At 41.5% G+C, this 18,809-nt stretch overlaps 1 protein-coding gene across 2 annotated transcripts; it reads right to left on the bottom strand.

The window, feature by feature from the left end:
• Positions 1–206: 206 nt before the first annotated feature.
• gng2 (guanine nucleotide binding protein (G protein), gamma 2) lies at positions 207–18,419 on the bottom strand. Of its 2 annotated transcripts, XM_087832986.1 has the most exons (4): positions 18,162–18,419; positions 8,401–8,477; positions 3,152–3,274; positions 207–1,555 (listed from the first exon to the last, which is right to left on the bottom strand). In XM_087832986.1, the coding sequence occupies exons 3-4, from the start codon at positions 3,236–3,238 to the stop codon at positions 1,427–1,429; spliced, it is 216 nt and encodes a 71-aa protein (XP_087689112.1). In that variant the 5' UTR covers positions 3,239–3,274; positions 8,401–8,477; positions 18,162–18,419; the 3' UTR covers positions 207–1,426. The 2 variants fall into 2 exon arrangements, with proteins under 2 accessions (XP_087689112.1, XP_035767021.1); XM_035911128.2 differs by lacking the exons at positions 8,401–8,477; positions 18,162–18,419 and adding an exon at positions 3,435–3,547.
• Positions 18,420–18,809: the final 390 nt, after the last annotated feature.

Here is an 18,809-nt window from a genome sequence, read left to right as displayed (position 1 = left end):
CTACAACTTTTTATTTTACATTTTAAATGCAAATAATAATGATTTAAAATGAAAATTAGAAAAACCTGAATGTAATCCACGCAGTTGCACTTTCAGTACCTGCAGAGGGCAGCAAAATAGCTACACTGTTACCATTTTTAAAAAGTAAATGTCCTTTAAAGTTGCCAAACACACTGCTGGAGCCATTTTAATGAACTTATGTTGCACTTCTCAAACTTTATTTTAAACTGTGGTGGAGATGTCAAAGTTTGGGATGCCAAATATTACAAAGAAATATTTCTAAAGTCATTTTTTCATGAGAGTAAATTTTCTCTTATGAAACCGGTGTCAGCTTGACTTGAGCATGCAGATGTGATGATGTTTCCAGAGGTTCTTAGTTTATATATATGATTACAAGCAATGTGGAAAAAATAATCTCAGAGATCTGCTGCCTGCTAAAAAAAAATGCTTTTAGCAGTATCGTGTATAATCGAGAGATGTGCTCGTTGAGTCTGCATTGAATCATCTTTGTTTTAATATTTACTTTTCTCACCTCCAGAATGAGACTGCCTATTTTATACAACCTCCACATGAAAGGAAAGTGAGAAGATCATTTGACTGTTTCATGCAATAGTTAATGATACAAACACAAACATTCAGAACTCACAGCACGGCACAGTTTACTTGCTAGTCATTTCATACAAATAGTAGAAAGAGGGTTTGTATCTGAAGGAGACAAACTGCATCACATGTGCCAGACAGGCTAGATGTTGATACACAGAGACTGATTTTCAGAAAGGTAAAGGTCACAGAGTTGAATGTGTCAAACATCCCATTAAAAAAGTTATCACTAACCTGTTGGTGTTAAAAAAAAAAAAAAAAAGACTTCAGTAATCACGTAGTTATAGAAAGATATTTAGGTAAAGTTGGAATAAACACAAAATAAACAACTTAAAAAAAACATTCCAATATACAGGTGGCGTCTAGTGGTAGGTGTAGTTTTTTTGTTTTTTTGTTGCTTTCCTACAGAGCTCAACCAACCCTTAAACCACTGAACAAAACATCTGCAAGTCCCAAAAGAACCACATCCATATTTTTTTCATTTTATCAATTTTTTGTTGTTACACATCACAACCCGACGACATGGCAGGTTGACTGCTTGTCCATCATGTCTCTAGGTGGTTATCATCACACTCCTCCTCCTCCTCATCGTCATCATCCCTTTTGTGTCATCTAAAAGCGCAGAACCCTTCAACATGCCGCACAGCCCCTCAAAAACAATTGCACCGCTTTAATGGTTACACTTTAATTTTTGCACTCTTTAGGTGCCGTTCGAGAAAAGGGGGCAATGATCGACGTGCCCTCCTACTAGAAGATTTCTACGTGTTTTGAACGTCCATGTTCAAAGTCCCCACACTAAGCAGACTGCTGCAGGGACGTGCCGAGTTTACAAGATGGCACAGAAGAACTTCTTCTCCCTGAACGGGTTCTCCGACGCTGGCACCGGTGACAATAGAGGGTCCTCTTTGGCATGAGCTTCGCAGTATGACATCAAGTCTGCTGCAGCTTTAGACACCTGCAGTTACAAACACACATGCACACAAGTGTATCAGTTCAAGTTGGCGTGCACAGTGTGGAAATACACCAGTCCAGTTTAATTCAAAGAGTTAAATCAGAAGGCGGATGCTTGTCTTTTATCTGGATTTCAAACGCATAGCAGCATGTAGGAGCTAGATCCTGGTTAGCTTAGCTTTACCAAAGTACCCCTAGAAGTAAGTCTCACCTCTTAGCACTACTTTAAAACTCACATTATTTCATCAATAATTCTCACAAACTACCACCCTCATCATGTGACTTGCTCTGGCAATGCCTAATGTTAAATTTTGTTATGTTAACCAAATAAATCATCTAATCATTCTGATCTTACACATCTATGGAAGCCCGTTTCTGCCACTACAAAAAAAAAAAAGTATCCATTACTCGAATTTCGAGTTATCGTTCTCGAAATTTTGACTTATTTTCTCGAAATTTGGACTTATTAACTCCAAATTTTGAGAAAATAACTCGTAATTTCGAGTTAATAAGTCAAAATGTCAAGAACGATACTTTTTTTTTTTTTTTAAGTGGCAGAAACAGGCTTCCATACACATCTGTACATATAGCACTGTGCAAAAGTTTCAAGCTGGCCCCCATTTCTTCATGTTTTCAAATAAAAATGGGAAACAGTATATGTAGAGTATATAAATCCAAAACCTGTCACTATTTGATCCGACCACCTTTATGCTACAGCACAGCCTGAACTCTCTTAGGTGAGCTTTCTAGTCTTTAAGGTCTTCGGGAATAGTCTCCAGGTTTCTTGAAGGACACTCAAAGCTCTTCTTTGGATGTTGGCTGGCTTTTTGTTCCATTGTCTGTCAAGATGATCTCACATCTAGCTCTAGGTCTGGGCTGTGGGGAGGCCTGCCCATGACTCATAGTGTTCCACTGTGTGTTCTTCTGTCCAGGTATGCTTTTACTGACAGTGTGTTTGGGGCTTCTTGATTTCACCCTTCCAATTGAGGCCATTTCCAATGAGGCTTCAGGGACTATTAAATGGAAGCTCCTCATACATCTCTCAGGTCCTGTTCCAGAACTTTGGTGATTTTTTCCTCTATTTCTTAGGGACATGACTTTCATATACTCCTCATCTGCTGTAGCTACTTTTTTAGGCCACCTCTTTTTTTGTCCTCCACTTATCCCGTTTTCTCACATTTTTAAGGACACACTGCACACCATGCTGAGAAACGCCCCGTTTTCAGCTAATAGCTGTTTGGGGATTACCTTGTTGGTGAATGTCCAGCTCATTCACCATAATATAAAGACATGAGAGTTGACTGAAGACTTTTGCACAGTACTGTAAATCGAAAAAATAATAATATAGTCATGTGCGACAGCTGCGTTTGTCTGTTTTTATGACCGTAACAGTGATTGCTGCTCTCTTTGTAAGTACAGTTTGTTCTTAATAGGCTTTTTACTTGGATACATTAGCAAAAATTAAAAGTAAATGAAGTATTCATTGCTATTGTTTACCTCCATTAGCTCTGTAAACTTTTAAGCCCAAATGTAAACAAATACATATAAGTTAACGGACGGAAACCTAATTAAAAACATAAACCACGAGGTGCCAGCGCACCTTTATCCTGTCGATGTTGGCTTCCATCTTCAGCTGTTCCACCAGCTTCCTGGCTTGTGCGATGCTGGCCGTGTTATTGCTCGCCATGGGCGCTATCAGTCAGGCCTCGCGTGCTCTGTCTGCCTGTAGCAGAAAGAGATTTAAACATCCCAAACATTTCAGCTGAGAGACGAGCACTATAATATAGTGCAGGGGTAGGCGACTCCAGGCCTCGGGTGCCGGTGTCCTGCAGGTTTTAAATGTGTCCTTGATCCAACACAGCTGATTTAAATGGCTAAATTACCTCCTCAACATGTCTTGAAGTTCTCCAGAGGACTGGTAACGAACTAATCATTTGATCCAGTTGTGTTGACCCAGGGTAAGAGCTAAAACCTGCAGGACACCGGCACTCGAGGCCTGGAGTTGCCCACCCCTGATATAGTGTAACAGGCATGCAGAGAGGAGTGCTAGTAACAGATACCCTGTTTATTATCACATGCCTACAGACACACAAACCACAGACACAAGCATATTATTTATGGTGTCAGTTGCTAGGCAGCCCCTGACAGTAAGAGAGGGAGGCGGGGGAGGTGGGAGGGGAGTGTGGGGGTGGCGCTTTGTCCGGTACTAAATTTCAAAAAAGATAAACGGATAAGAAACATTAGAGGTTTCAGAAAGGAAAAGCTCTCATTATGCACAATATTTTTTGGTTTTTTAAACATATGTGGTGATACTCAGTCACTGTCACACAAGAGCATAGCGTCTGTCTCTGCCTTATATGTAGGACAATTCATGAAAAACATGGTGTGCAGCCATGAAAATTAACTACATTTCATTTGAGGTTTTGATTGTTTTCAACATATCAGGATATTTCTTCTGTGAAAAAGTAAGCAACCTGGCCTCAGAAGCTATTATTGCCCCGTTTAAGCAGACATACGCTTGCTGAAACTGGACTTTTCCTCCATATAAAAGTTGCAAGATGTTAAATTAAATGCAAACTGTTTTTTACATGCCCTTTGTTTGAGTATATCACCTCTATCTGCAGGTAGTCTTGCTTACTCTCACAGTGCATAGACAGTTGGCTGGCGATTCTAAATTGGCTATAAGTGTGAGTGGTGTTTTTTTTTCTCCTTTGACAGCCCTATGGCAGCCAGTAGACCAGGTGTACTGAAGGGTAAAGCAGGTATACTTAAAGAATGGATGGATGCAATTTTTAATACACATATTTTTTCTCTCAACTGCAGTTACTGTATTGAGTGATTAAAACTGTTCAAATGCTTCTTGCAGATCAAACAAATAATAACTGCCCTCTTGGAGAAGCTTCAGTGCTCCTCAAGTTCTCTCTGGAACGCCTTTGAAGGTGCACATTTCTTGCCACTATAGGTGATTAAATATTGGTGGAAAATACTTCCCAATGTGCTCACAGGTCTTTAGATGCGATGAAACTGTTCAGTGTCTTCATTACATTTCTCCAACTATTTATTCTTTACATTTGTCACCGTGTCCTGAGGGCCTCCCCTGAGTTCTCCAGCTGCTTTGATTAAATGGATCAAGCCCTCCAAAACGGCTTCATCCTCGGCGTGCGATCAATCATCGCTGGAGCCCCCCTTCGTTATTCGTCTGTGCACGCTGTGGTACGACTCAGCGTGTGTTCAGCACTCATCTCAGCGAGGTGCTGGAGCAAAGCATAAACATTATGCTGGCACATCTGCTCCTCAGCACAGGTTCACGGGTTAATTCCATGTTATATTTGCAATGCTTTAAAGATCGATTGTACTCAAGTGAAGCAGAGAATTTAACTTTAAAGCGTTCTTAAATGGTTTACAGGTGAAAAGAAATATCATGATTAAAAAGTACTACAGTGATCTCAGAATCAGAATCAGAATAGGGGAAATTATTTTTCGTTACAGTGCTCCATTTAATCTATTTAATCTTTGGAGTAACCCTAAAATAAATGGGATAAAAACTGTAAAGCATCCTGCACAAGAAGCTCCAACTGGCTTGTTTTTGTAATTTTTGCATAAGCTGAAACAATAAAATGGAAACCAATACAATGTAGAAGATTAATTATCAACACAAAGGTTAAATATTTTTGAGGACAGGAAGAGTATTTTTTCATTTTCCATTTTCCCCCTCCTCTAACCTAAGCTGGAACATCTCTGCACGATGTCAGCGCAAACCAAATGACAACGTGTAGACGATCCGTGAGAACAGCCTGCAGCAGGCTCAAAGCGCGAGGAGTGGAACATAAACACGATGGTTTATAGCCACTGCAGCTGAGGGATCCTGGATGTTCTCAGTTTGAGGAGAACGTCACCTTGTAGGGTCATGGTGTGCCAAAGACCCCCCCAATATCCATTATGAGGTTGCTAATCAACTCTGTTAGCTTTTTAAAAGCCCTTAAAGCAAAGCAAACTTCGTTTTCGTCCCTCACCAAAATAAAAATAGGACAGAGAGTTAAGATCGCTGAACAGAAATTAGTCTTTAGTGTCGTTTATATCAAGGCCACAATATTGTTTCAACACCTCTGGGAGACGTCAAAACAGGCCACCGTATCATCAGACTATTGATAGGGATAAATGTCACTCTGTAAGGTTTCTGGGATACGTGAAGAAAAGTAGGTCTTCCATTTTAACACATGCCAAAAAAAAAAAGAGGTACAATAGCCTATTTTAAGAAAATTGTCAAGGAGAGTTGATGTTTTGAATAAACGCTGTATTAAATATGGAAGAAGCTAAAGGATCAAAGTCAAGTCCCCTTTTGTAATTTCTCCATTTTTACATCTTCCTCCTGTCCTTGCATCCTCCCCTTGTGTCTTAGTTCACGTGAAGAGATGTGAGAAGATGAGGGAGAGACGCGAGGAGAGAGGACTGCAGGTGTCAGGCATTTAACTCGATGAAACTTCAGCGCTTCGTGTCAATTAAATATGATGCTTGGCACAGATGCATCATAAATTGTTTCGTTACAGCTCAACTACTGACGAGCGTAACAGTGTTCACGCCAGCTTTTATAATTAGGTCTGCGTTTAATTAAATTCACCACATGCCGCATTGTGACGAGATATCGTACCTACAGTCCCCGGAGTCCCTTTGTATTTTGCGTATTCCATCTGTGTGCCATGCTTACTTTATAAATACAGGCTAAAAACACTAGTGCAGAGGAAGCCTTCTCTTGTTCTCCAGATACATTTTAATAGCTGGGACATCCTTTAAATGGCACTCCGAGTTTAATTTTCAGGTTACAGGGAAGAGGACAGAGGAGACTACGAGGCAGAAATTTGAGAAATGTAAAAAGTTTCACTTTTTATTTTACCCACTAAGCTCTATGATAATTAATGAAATGGCCACACGTAAATTAACTGCGACTCTGGTTATTTACAGTTTTGGCAGATGTAACACAGGAATTTCCCCGCTTTAGAGCTAAATAAAGTATACAGTCATGTGGAAAAATAATTCTCTACTAGACTTTATATAGTCATGTGAGAAACTAAGCTTGTAAACTCGCCTTTAGCGGGAAGTAAACATCTTCTGTGCACCTTAAAAGTCTTTTAATATTTGGCTCACTCTTCTTCACAGTATTGCTTCAGTCCTTTGAGGTTTGTGGGCACTCGCTGATGCACTGCTCTCAGCATTTCAACTGGCTTGTGGTCTGAGCTTTGACTGGTCCACTGCAAGCACCTTGGTTGTTGTCTTTTTATAGACATACTTGTCTTTTTCTAATTGCACTTGCATGAACTTCAACATTTAACATGTTAACTGAGGCCTGTAGAGTCTGAGTTTTTCCAAGGACTGCGCAGCCTGACCTTTGCAGGAATGTTGACTCCTGGGAAGATTGTAGTATCATATTAACATGCACCTAAATGGTTCAAGACTAGCAAACTATCAAAATGCTGATTTTAAAGGCGTTCACAATTGATGATGATCACTTAAGTAAAGATTGAATTAGTTAATTAAGTGCTCTTTATTCATATGGAAGCAATAAGGGTGTAGTTAATTAATCAGAGGGCTATATTTCATCTCATCAAAGTTAATTTAACACATTGCTAAGGGATGAAACAAAAAAAGCTATTTTGCTCGCATGGCTAAAAATGGCAAAAACTTCTCCAAATGACACTACAGTTAAAGCATGAATGTGGAAAAAAGAGAAAAAAGAGAAAGAGAAAAAAGTAAGAAGCAATTGGGCAGAGCTTTCACTGAGGCTGCAAGGTCACTTTCCTGTTCATTACTGTTGGAGCGTGCGAAAATGCCACCCTGACATTTTCATATCTGCTAAAGGAGGGCGGGGTGATGGTGACATGTAGCAGATGCACACTTTTCCTTCCTTCCTTCCAACCTACTTTCCTTTCCTTTCTGCTAGCTGCTTAAAATACCATTCTGAGATGTTGCGTCTGGTGTCATCATCCCGATAAGTGTGACACTGATAAATAATGCATTCAGACGGACAGAGGCCTTAACCGTGTAAGCTGTCGACAACTTTATGGCAGCTGTCACGATTAGTTCACAAACTCTTTGCAGCTGCAGCAAGAGGGCTGTGTCATCACCGTGCCCTTGTGATGGCATCAGCCACACAGGGGTAAATCAGTCCATTTTTTCACTTTATTAGTTTGCTTTGCAGTTTTCTTCATTAATAGAATTTATTAATCATTTGGTTAAACCTAACACTGATATTATGAGGCGCGCACATAGTAGCATTGTGTGGTTTTTCTAAAATGTTTTGTTATATTAATTATGTTTCTCTTTCTTTGAGGTACCTGGGTTTGGGCGGTGGCTGTTTCCTGTCTGGGCAAAAGGCATGGCTGAGGACTCTGGGAACAACATGCCTGCTCAGCAGGACCAACCATGGTATACCAGGAGCAGGCGTGTTTTAGGTTTACTTAGGTTATTCTGTGCTTAGTTAATATTAGTGTATGTTTTTGTTTCCCCCCTATTGTGTGTAAATGGTTTGGCCAAATCATTATAAAAGCTCTTTGTAATTAGGTCAGTTTCTGAGTTAAGTTGTGTCTCACTTTGTTTTGTTTAAGTTTCTGGAAATTACTTTTCGTAGAGTTATATTTAGTTGACCTCTTTTATAGGCCTGCTAAGTATGTTTATGAATTTGAATTTTGGACTTTTTGAGGGTTAAAATAAAGAAAACCCTTTTTGAAGATACTTTTTTCCTGTGTCCTCTTTGCTTTGGCTGCTTGGTCCCTCACAGCCCTCATGCCACAAGATTGAGAAAGATGTCGCCATTCGTCTTTTCTCGTCAACCTTCTTCCTCTTGCCTGGACGTACCTTGTCTACTTACTCCTCCGCGCTCTGCCCTGGGGCGCGTCTGCAGTTCGGTCAGCAGTTTGTGTCTGCCACGCTCTCTGCAAACAAGGAGAAGGAAAGAGAAGGGGAGTGAGAATCGGAATCAGAGCTCTGCATGCTTTCAATCCCACATTCCAGATAAATTACGCCAAGGCATGTCTGTGCAGCCTCTGTCCTCTGATCACTGTGTGTCAGAATGTCACAGATAGCTCCTACAAACTGGGCTAAAGACAAATAACTGATGGAGAAACAGCGCACCACAGATGGAGATGCAAGTGGAGCACAAGTAACAAGGCAAAGTCATTTATACTTTTAAAGGAAATATGCTTGAGAGAAAGATGAGAGGATAATTTTTAACAACTATCTCAAAGACAGGGCAGGGACAAGGTAACATAATCTGCCTGTAGCACCACCAAAACTCATCAGTTAATGTTTGATCCCATTTGTTGATGCCATACAAAGTTTAGTGTTGGAGGGGTTAAATGTGTGACTATTTTGTAGCCAGATCCTTAATTATAAGCACAAGTCAAACTTTTACGAGTCTGTCCAGGCTCATAAAAATACATGCCACGAAGGATGTCACCAATGTCCTGAGAGATATGGGACTTTGACATTGATTTAAGGTGAATTTACTTAAAAATATGTCGCCATTTTACACTAATGTCTGATGGATTCAAACGATGACAGTGTGTGCCAAAGCTGAAGAAATTCCTTCAAGGTATTCCATAGTATAATGTGGATAATTTGGCATTTGAGATATTGCATTTGTGTCATTTGCGTAGGTGATTTGCTCTGCAGAGTGAGGGTTTATGGGTACACAACCTATGCATGACATGATTTTGTAAAGTTGCCCAGAACAGGAAAGGAATTGCAGTGGAGTTCACAACACAGAGGGAGCAGAGTGGAAAAAAATACATTAAAGAAGAAAAGAAAATAGCTACAGTGGACAGTTTTTATTGTTTTAAACACTTGGTTTCACTTTAGCGTTTGTATGTTATAACTTTGCTTTTCCCCAAACCAGTTGTTCCATGAACTATGCTGGTCCCTTAACTTGGAAACAGCTACCTCTGTTGCAAACATACTAATCCTCAGACTAAACTTAAAAGGTTTTCAGCACGATAAGAAGGCTGATCGTTCTTCTGTCTATGCAATAAATATGTACAACAGAGATCAGCTGTTTACCCTAGCTTAGCATAAAGAGGTTTTACAGGCTTTCAGGAAGACATATGGAATATAAAGTGCTGTGTAGTGAGATTTAGATGTGCTGGTAGGACAGAAGTAGCCTAGTTATTTGTCCTCATTTGCAGTCTTTACACTAAACAAAGCAACAGTGCTATCGGTCCTCCCATCTAACTCTCAGCAAAACCACAAATAGTGACACTTCTAAAAATGTCCAACTCTTCCTTTAAGTCCTCAGTGGGTGCTGACCCTAACTTTCTCTCTATCAGCCTGTCCTTTCTTCTTCTGGCCATTCAGATTCATTCTTTAATGCATCTGTGACTCTGCATCTCAGTTCTGATAAATGGGCCAATTATCCTGCATGAGCAGATCTGCAGAGGACGGGAATTCCTGCCATCATAAATCATGTTAGCACAGCGCGCAACATTAAAGCAACGTTACAATGAGGAATCCATTAACAAAACCTTGCCAACAGCTGCAGGACCCCTGAGCCAAAGTATTTTAGCAATGCTGAAGCTGCTTGGAGTTTAAATAACAAGCAAAAAGAAAAAGGACTCTTGCAGTCTTGGAGTTCACTGTAGCCCCTCCAGATTCACTGGTGCCATTAATCTACATTGTTACACTGTGTTATGCAAGCGTCTATAATAATCTCATCTGCGCAGTGATTCTTAAACTAGCAGCAGGAGAGCTGTAGCAGGTGTGAAGTGTGTAACGGGATGGTCTTGTAAAATCTCTCAGCGGGAAATTTTATTTAGTTCTTGATGGCAAAGAAAGTTTTTTTTGATACTCCACTAAAAAAGTCAAATGCTGCTTCACATTCAGAGCAGCAGTCGAAGAACAGTGATGTTTAAGAAGCCAGTTTGATTTGAGCTTTGTGACAGTGTATTATTTTGCTGAAAGAAGCCACCAGAAGATGGGGATGAACGGCCTGGTCAGCGGCAGGCGGCAGCATTTAAATGATGCTCAGTTGGTACGAAGAGGTCTAAAGTGTGCCAAGAAAATGTTCCCCATGGTTCAGGCTACCGGGGCCATCACCAACAGCCTGAGCCGCTGATATAAAGCAGAATGAGTCCATGTTTTCATCTTGTTTATGCCAAATTCTGCCATCTGAATATCGTAGCAGAAATGAAGACTCTTCAGACCAGGCGATATTTTTCCAGTCGTCCATCATCCAATTTTAGTGAGCCTGTGCAAACTGTAGCCTTATTTTTCTATTCTTAGCTGACAGGAGCGGCACTTATTGTGCTCTGCTGTAGTACATTTGCTTCAACGTTCATGCGTTTTGCATTCAGAGATGCAAACAGTACCTGTCGCCTTGCTATCAGCTCAAAGTAGTCTGGCCGTTCTCCTCTGACCTCTGAGACCAACAAGGCATTTTTGCCCAGTTAACTTCTGCTCACAGAATCTTTTTTTTTAGATCACTTTGTGTGAACTCAGAGATGGTTGTGTGGGAAAATCCCAGTAGAGCAGCAGTTTCTAAAACACTCAGACCAGCTCATGTTCAAAGATACAAAAATCATCTTTCTTCCTCGTTCTGATGCTCAGCTTGAACTTCATCATCTCGACCATGTCTACACGCCTCAATGCATTAAGTTGCTGCCATGTGATTGGCTGATTAGATGTTTGGATTATGGAGCAGTTGAACAGGTGTACCTAATGAACTGGCCTGCGAGTTTATTTGCTGTGTGTATCACCCAGTTATTCTAATTAATAACTGTTATTGACATTGCACAGTGGCAGAGTCACGTGACTAGTAACATGCGACTGTGTCATCATAAGTTTTATTTGTATAGAACACATGTTTGCTCACAGAAATATCCGGCTTGTCAATCAAAAGAATCGCTTTTACATCCGGGAACTTTCCAGCAATCATCTTCTGTAGGCTGCTGCTGGGATCGAGAGCAATATGAAAGTAAAGTTTTATAAACACTGAATTTGCAAGAAATTAAACAACTAGTTTAGCAGTTTGCTACCCTCCAAACAAAGTTTGTGATTAACGTTAAAAAAAACCAGACCAATGTTTTTTTTCCCAACTAGGCCAATTATGACACAGTTTTTAAAACATAGCTGTATTTTTGTGTGATCTTCTCTACAATAAGACTTATTTTTGCAGCCAGAAGAGTCGCCCCCTGTTGCCCATTAAGAGAATGCAGGTTTAAGGCGCTTCTGAATGTACTTCACCTGTCGGGCCTGGAGGTGACGATAAACTTTTAAAAGTGTGGGACATAAATTACGCTTAAAACAACATTACCGTGTATTTTAGACAACTTTTCCAGCCATATAATGTTGCCATTTTAATCAAGTGCCTCCAATATTGCATGGTAACTGAAAGGTAGCTAGTTTGATCCCACCCAGGTGGGACATCAGGAAATAAAACACTTCTTGTGAGTTTGAAAATAAACACTCATCTCATTTACTGTAGAAAAGAGACAAAGCGGCTTTTTTATAGTAATTGCTGCACTAACTTTGGTAATTTCCTGCTTATTTTAATTCACTTTATGCTGTGGGAAAGTCAGGAAAGCCAGCCATTCTTAAAAAAGAAAAGAAAAAAGTTGCTGAATTTGATTTCCTGGTGAACAGATTGTGTCGTCATATTAATGTCGCAAAGCAGCAGCGAGATCAGTGGATGAAAGACAAAGGGTGTTAAAATACTTAAGTCCAAGGAATTAGTTTTTTTATTTAAATACTTGGAAATATCGTTCCTTACTTTTAGACCAGTAAAGAATTTCTAGCTAAACTGTGGTGAGCGGGAAAAAACAAATGCAACATGTGAGTGGTGATCCATTTCTCTCCTTTGTTCCAGCCTTCTGCTTCCCGTCCCTCCCTGTATGGCAGACAGGTGTTCACCGATATGACAGAACCAACCCCAGCATGCTCTGTCCTGCTTCTAACACCACCGAATCAATCTAACCCCTTCTGCCATCCTTCCCCTGACATTTGGAGCTTTTTTGAACCTCTTCCTACAGGCTTTCGGGGGGTCTGTGTTCGTGACGAGGCCCTCCATAGATGTGATTATAGCTGCTGCTCGACTCTGGGTGTCGCTGACTTAAAGGGTGATTAAGCGCCACAGGAAACATCCTGGTGAGGAAAATATAATTCCTGGCCTGTCGAGAGCGACGATCTCTTACGTACTCCCACGCAGGCTGGCTCTCGGCTCAGTTCTCCTTCCTTTTTTCCAACTCCTTTCACTTCTGTAGTGCACACCTTATTTATCCTGTCTTTTATTCCCTACACCATCCAAAGAGAGAAATTTAAGCAGCGAAGCAGGGAGTGTTCTGTCCTCTGTGATGCCTAGGGTGTGAAATCAGAGCGTGGTAATTAAAAATGTGTCCCTGGCTCAGCCATCTGGACCCTGGAGAGTCAGTGATTAACCTGCAAGGGTCTGCAGGGACAGCTAGAAGGCAGGAAGTAACCCCTGCTCAGAGCTCATTTGAAGGTCTCTTAAGGCCTGTCTTTACAAGAATGCAAACAGCACACCTTCCTCAAAGCCCCCTTACTTATTGTTGCTGTTACATTTAAGTTACACTCATAAACCCAGCAGATTTACTACAAATTCTTGGTTATTTCTGAAGAAAAGTTATTTTTTGTAGTTTTTCTTAAAGAAAAAAAGGAGTAAATGTTTATCTTCCCTAGTAGACAAATTGTCATTTAATTTTGCCTTTTTCAAACTGACAGATTTGGGCTCTTAAGGCCTAGAGACCAGGGGGTGAAAAATGTATATTCCCCAACGAGTTCATGAGTGATTGCTGGACTTTGTTGGTTGTTGCCAAGTGAAAAGAGGGTTCTGCATTAAAAACCTCCTTCTGATTGCTCTGGTCATTAGCAGATTGCCGCACTTGTCTGCATGAAAGATGCAGACTTGTCTGTAAACACTGTATTTTGCTAGTGTTTGCAGACAAGTTGGTGTCATCCATACAAACTTTGATGGCAACTAGCAACCAGGAAGTCACACAGGGTTTTCTGTGCAGTCCTGGTTAACTATGTGCCGGCCAGAGGGCCAAAATCCACCCCATCCTCCCTGGTGTATTGCATCCTACAAAAAACAATCTGTATACCTCGCTACAAATGACGGTATCCAATAAAATGTTATTTCTTTTCATATTAATCAAGCTGAGCTTATAGCATCCTGAGAGAAGTATTTGCAATCCTTCCCATTGAGTCAGTATTTCATGCTTTCCTACCAAACAAAACCAATCCTAAACCTGGCTGTGGACTTTTTAACAATGTAGTTTTTCCATTTATTTCTGTAGCCTTGTGTGAGTGTGCAGAAGAAAAAGTGTGCAAAAACTTCAGTCATCTGACTCTCATAGTATGACAGAGTAACTGTACCATCCTCAATGCGTCATAGGACACTGAGCTGCGATGTCACTGGGGAACTAAAGACAGCAAAGGGCACGCTCAGCTAAAGAAAGATTTGCAGAAGTGTAAACGGATACAAGAGGACACCAAGAAAGAGAGAGAAAAGCAAATAAAAGCAGGAAATAAAGTTTGTTGGAAAAATGAAAGAGAGGATGTGGTAGCTATACCTTCTTCCAGAGTGGCTTTGACCGCAGCAAGGAGAAGTACAGAAACATAAAACTGACCTCCGGAGTTATTAATGAACACAATCAGGAAGATATTGACTGTTGACTGTAATTTAGCACGGATCCCTGCCCTTGAACAGGAGAAAGGACGCCCCTCCCTCTGCACGCAAAGACGAAGCGATGAGACACAGAGAGCTGAACTGTCAGGTCATAACTGTCTGTGGAGATGATGCTGAGTGCGACAGCTGAACGCCCTTCTCCATCACAGTCTTCAGTTATACTGGGCTCTGAGCGGGATCTCAACACATAGCATCATATTAGTAGAAGAAATAAAGAACATTTGGAGGTTTGATCACAAAACGGCCCATTCAAGAGGCCTATCCCTCACTGATAAGCCTGAAAACACAAAGAAATGAAAACATAGTGCAAGTTAATATCTGTACTAGCTAACTGAACATGCACTGACTGAAAAACGTGTGAAAACATCGCGGGAAAATCTCATGTGAGCCACCAGAGTTGCGTATTTAGTACTAAAAGAGCACCTCAGTGCTGTGGATCTATATTGTGTGTGGGAGGGAGGCTTGTGGTTGCGTTTCATTCATGATTTATGAAAAATACACAATCCCCATTCAATATCTCTAAAGCCATTGCTTTTTAATATAGCACTGTAAAGCGAATTCACTAAGAAATAGAAAAGGATCTAAATGTTTCTTTCAAATCTTCATCATTTAAAAAACAAAAAAGTGTAATATTAAAACATTTTAGCTGCTAATTTAATCATTTAACCATTTAAAGGGCTAGCAAGCACGCAGCTGTAAATCTGTTTTATCGATTCAGTCACAAAAACTGTTTTTAGAATCTGTGTCAAGTGAAATAAATATTCATGATATCGATGATCATCATCATCATCAGGCTAATTTTTCCCCCAGCATTGTTTTAATTTTGGCACGTATTAGCTGCTTCGTGCTCCCTCCTCGTGCCACTTCCTCCCAGTCAGACCACCACCACCACCCACGATCATTCAATGAGCCTGGACATCTGTGCCACCCCCAGGACGCCCTGCCCATCTTACCATCTCAGAGGCTGTGTGTGTACATATACTGTATACATGTGTAGTGGGGGTAATCTAGGTCCCCGAGGGGGGAGGGGAGAAAGCAGTGGCCCAGGAAATGACGCATCCGCTGGGAGTCAAGGAGGCAGCAGGGAGGAGGCTTCTTTTGCTCCAGGGAGTGCAAATATGGTCTTTTATGTTTATCAAACAGCCAAGGTCCTGTGTGTTTTTGCATTGTCAGATTGAAGCAGTGACCAAGTGGTTTGGCTTTCCCTCAAACGTAAAGCATTTTAAACCTTTGATTTGCGTGTTACATAACAGCAGTGTAGTTAGTGGGGTAGAAACAATGCACGACACTGGCGCTCACGGGAACAGCCTCTGAGCTTCAGGCGCAAACACAAAGAAAAAACCCAATTCTTTTTTCTTTGGGGGGTCATCAGCCAAATAATGCTGCTGATTTTTGTGAAGGTTTTCGGGGGGTAATCACGTCTTTTACCCACTCCAAATTATACTTGGAATGAGACAGTGTGGTCGCATCTTTTGTGTACGTCAGTTTCTGTTCTCCGTGATTTCATTGATGGGAATCTGAAGGAGTTTCGCCCTCACTCATGGCAGCACGAACACATCATCAGCATGCAAGAGAATAACACAGCCAGATTCCTGGGCTGTTAACAATATCACAAACGTCCGGGCTTGTGTGGATTCTGCTGAGGGACCATCACAGACACTCACTGGCCTTCTGCTCTTTCTGATCAGCTTTTACAAACTAAAAGCCTGGAAACTAAACACTTCTGTTTGATTTGGACTCGAGTCAGACTTGCTGTAAATTTTATTTAAACACATCTCTGTGAGATTAACCAGTTTAAACTTATATGACAGCTATGAGAGGTGACAGGCCTAAGACTTTTCCTCCTGCAGTGACCTCTGCCATGGCTTTAGCCTTTGCTGGATTTGCTCCAGGAGACATAAAAACTGCTCCTGCGAACTTGAAACTCGAGGATTTGAGTTGGATTGGATAAGACTTGCATTTGGTAGATCCGGCTCACACTTAATTCACAAAAATAAAAATGTAAATAACAATGTTTTTTTCATTGGAATCAGTGGTCTGCTGGGAAAACTCAGGCCGTATCCTGCGCTAGGGTGGATATGTGACATCTACCACCCACCCAACCACAAATCTATGGAAATAGCGCTCCCCAATGGCAGCAGCGGTACGACAATGCCACAAACGTGTGTGACAGCTATGTGACTTGACTCCGAATACTTTCCCCACAACTTATTGTCTAGATGCGTACTTTAAGAGGGTTAAAGATATATTGCCACAGTCAAGACCACACGCCAGTGAAAGTGACTATAAGCAAAATAACAATTAGCAGTGGACAATGAAGACATAACAACTCAAACTACTCTGTTTTCAGGCAGTTAGTCGACCGTATCGACCGGCTGCCCACTGCACAGCTACGCATGGTGGACATTTCTCTTTATATGCAGATTGTAAAAATTAGGTCTTGAGTTTAGACTGTAAAAGAACAATTAAAGTCTAGTGACTTGGCTTGAGCTTTGTTTCGAAGACTCCAGACTTGATTTCCTCTTTCCCTAAACGACAGCTGAGAACACAGCACAGTCGAATGAGCTTAAAAACCAAAATCAACACTGTCAGAAGCAAACAAGCGCTTTGAGTACAAAGGTCAAAGCCTTTAATTCAACATAATTCCCACCTCATGTTTGCTTTTCCTATGAAGTCACTTCTGCTCACATCTTAAATAAGGAAACTGACACACAGATGACAAGGCTAACCGTAGTTTCTCACTTTACCCTGAAACAGAATCATTTTTGGGCGGAGGTTGTGAAAGGAGCAGGGAGAGGTCACCGTGCTCAGCAAGTCGTGCACCGCTCGGTTCCCCTTACTCCTTTTCAGTCATTCCTCCCTTACTCCCTTCGCTTTCTCTTTAAAGACTCGGGTTCTGGAAAACACTCAAGGTTTTGTGAGGCATTGTGAGCCGCTCTTTTAGTCTCAACATCGATGCAGCTGATGTGGCCTCGGAGCAGTTCCTCTTTGAGATACAGTACGACCTGCCTGGACGCGAGCTCTTGCGTAATTCCAGCTCGCATTTGTAATAGGCCTGGATATGTAACACAATTGCATGCACATGATTGGGTGATTTAACGTGAGCTGTGCATGACGATGCCTTTGTGTGACGGGCTAAGACCGGGGAAAAACAGCGCATCTGTGTTTGTTTTCTTGCATTTCTTTTGAATGTGTGCCGCTGTCAGCATCTATATAGTCTGTAAGCTACATAAAAAAAAACATCCACCACCCCCCTCTCCACCTCCTCCCTCCCTCCTTCTCCCTCAGCCATCTGCCTGATACAACCACTACATCCAGCTTGTGTGTTGTCAACTGCTTTTTCCTTTCCTCAATGGAGGGCTAGGAAGCCTCACGAAAAGCTTCTGGATAACTTTCGGCTGCTTCCGTCTTTTGCATCTCTTCCTGCCAACCACCCCCACCCTGCTTTTCATCCACCTCTTTCTTTGCCTTTTCCATCCCTTCTGCTCAGGCAAATATCCCCTGAAACAGATGCCCTTAATTCCTCTGGCCCCACATTATACGATCTGCCCAATCCTGAGACAAGAAGGAGGAGTGAGGAATAAGAAAAGCAAGGAAGAAAGCCCACTCTCCTGTTTTCTTTTCACACACACGTATAGGAGGAGATAATGAACGGGGAGGGGGGTATTAGACAGCGGCTCACCTCTAAGGAAGGAGCTTTTTAGTGATTTTAGAGGGAGGAGGGGATTCCATGACGTAAACCAGCCAGCAGCATCAATCTCACCCCTCGAGCGCTGACAAAAAAGACATCATGGATATGTAAACCCCCCCGCCCCTCCTCTGGAACACACCCTGTTTCAGATGCGATTAACCCATATGCCACCAAATTACAAAAAATAACTAAATGACAGGAAGCAAAAATGTAAATAAAAATTCAACCTACCTTTACTGTGGTTGTGTGCTCTCCTTCCGTGAATCCAAATGCAGCCAGTCATGTGGAGTAGTATCCACGCGTTCTGCCTTCTGCTGATCTCTTTCTGTCACACACACACACAGAGGCAGCCGATTACATCCACGCTCACAACACACACTCCTCTATCTGTATGCCTTTCGCTCTCTCCCTCTCTCTCTGTGTGTGTCTACTCCCGCTGAGATCCTCCCTCCTCACTGCTGCTCCGAGTCTCCACCCTTCAGCGAAACGCTCGGGCTCCAAGAATCTACCCTCCTCTTCATCCTCCCTCCCTCTTTGTGTCTTTTCTTTTCTGCTATTAGGACACACTTCCTCCGCCTCTCAGAGGTCCACAGGAAAAGCCTTGAGTGTCTCTCTAAACAGCTGCAATAAACAGATGCATACCAGGACAGCCGACAGTCTGGATTTAAATCTTGAGAAATTTTAGTGGCACTTTAAAAAAACCTTACTGATGAGGGCTACATAAAAACAACAACAACAAAATCTAACAACATCACATCCTGTATTGCATGCACGACACATGCCTTCTTGCCACAGCGGAAATGTTTAATCATCAGTCTACTTGCATATCACAGCAAAGCCAAAGATCAAAAGATTATAAAACAAAACGTACACCAGATG

The sequence above is a fragment of the Neolamprologus brichardi genome, chromosome 19 (genome assembly GCF_056152115.1).
Source record: "Neolamprologus brichardi isolate AB-2024 chromosome 19, ASM5615211v1, whole genome shotgun sequence".
NCBI classification, from domain to species: Eukaryota; Metazoa; Chordata; class Actinopteri; order Cichliformes; family Cichlidae; genus Neolamprologus; species Neolamprologus brichardi.
Note: the sequence above shows the minus strand (reverse complement) of the source record. Positions and strands in the feature narration are given on the sequence as shown.

What these genes read in the sequence shown, in the direction of transcription:
- gng2 (XM_087832986.1), bottom strand. Translation starts at nt 3,238, where the DNA reads ATGGCGAGCAATAACACGGCCAGCATCGCACAAGCCAGGAAGCTGGTG. An exon ending in CCAACATCGACAGGATAAAG is followed by an intron (nt 1,556 to 3,151) that starts GTGCGCTGGCAC and finishes TTGTAACTGCAG; the next exon opens with GTGTCTAAAGCTGCAGCAGA.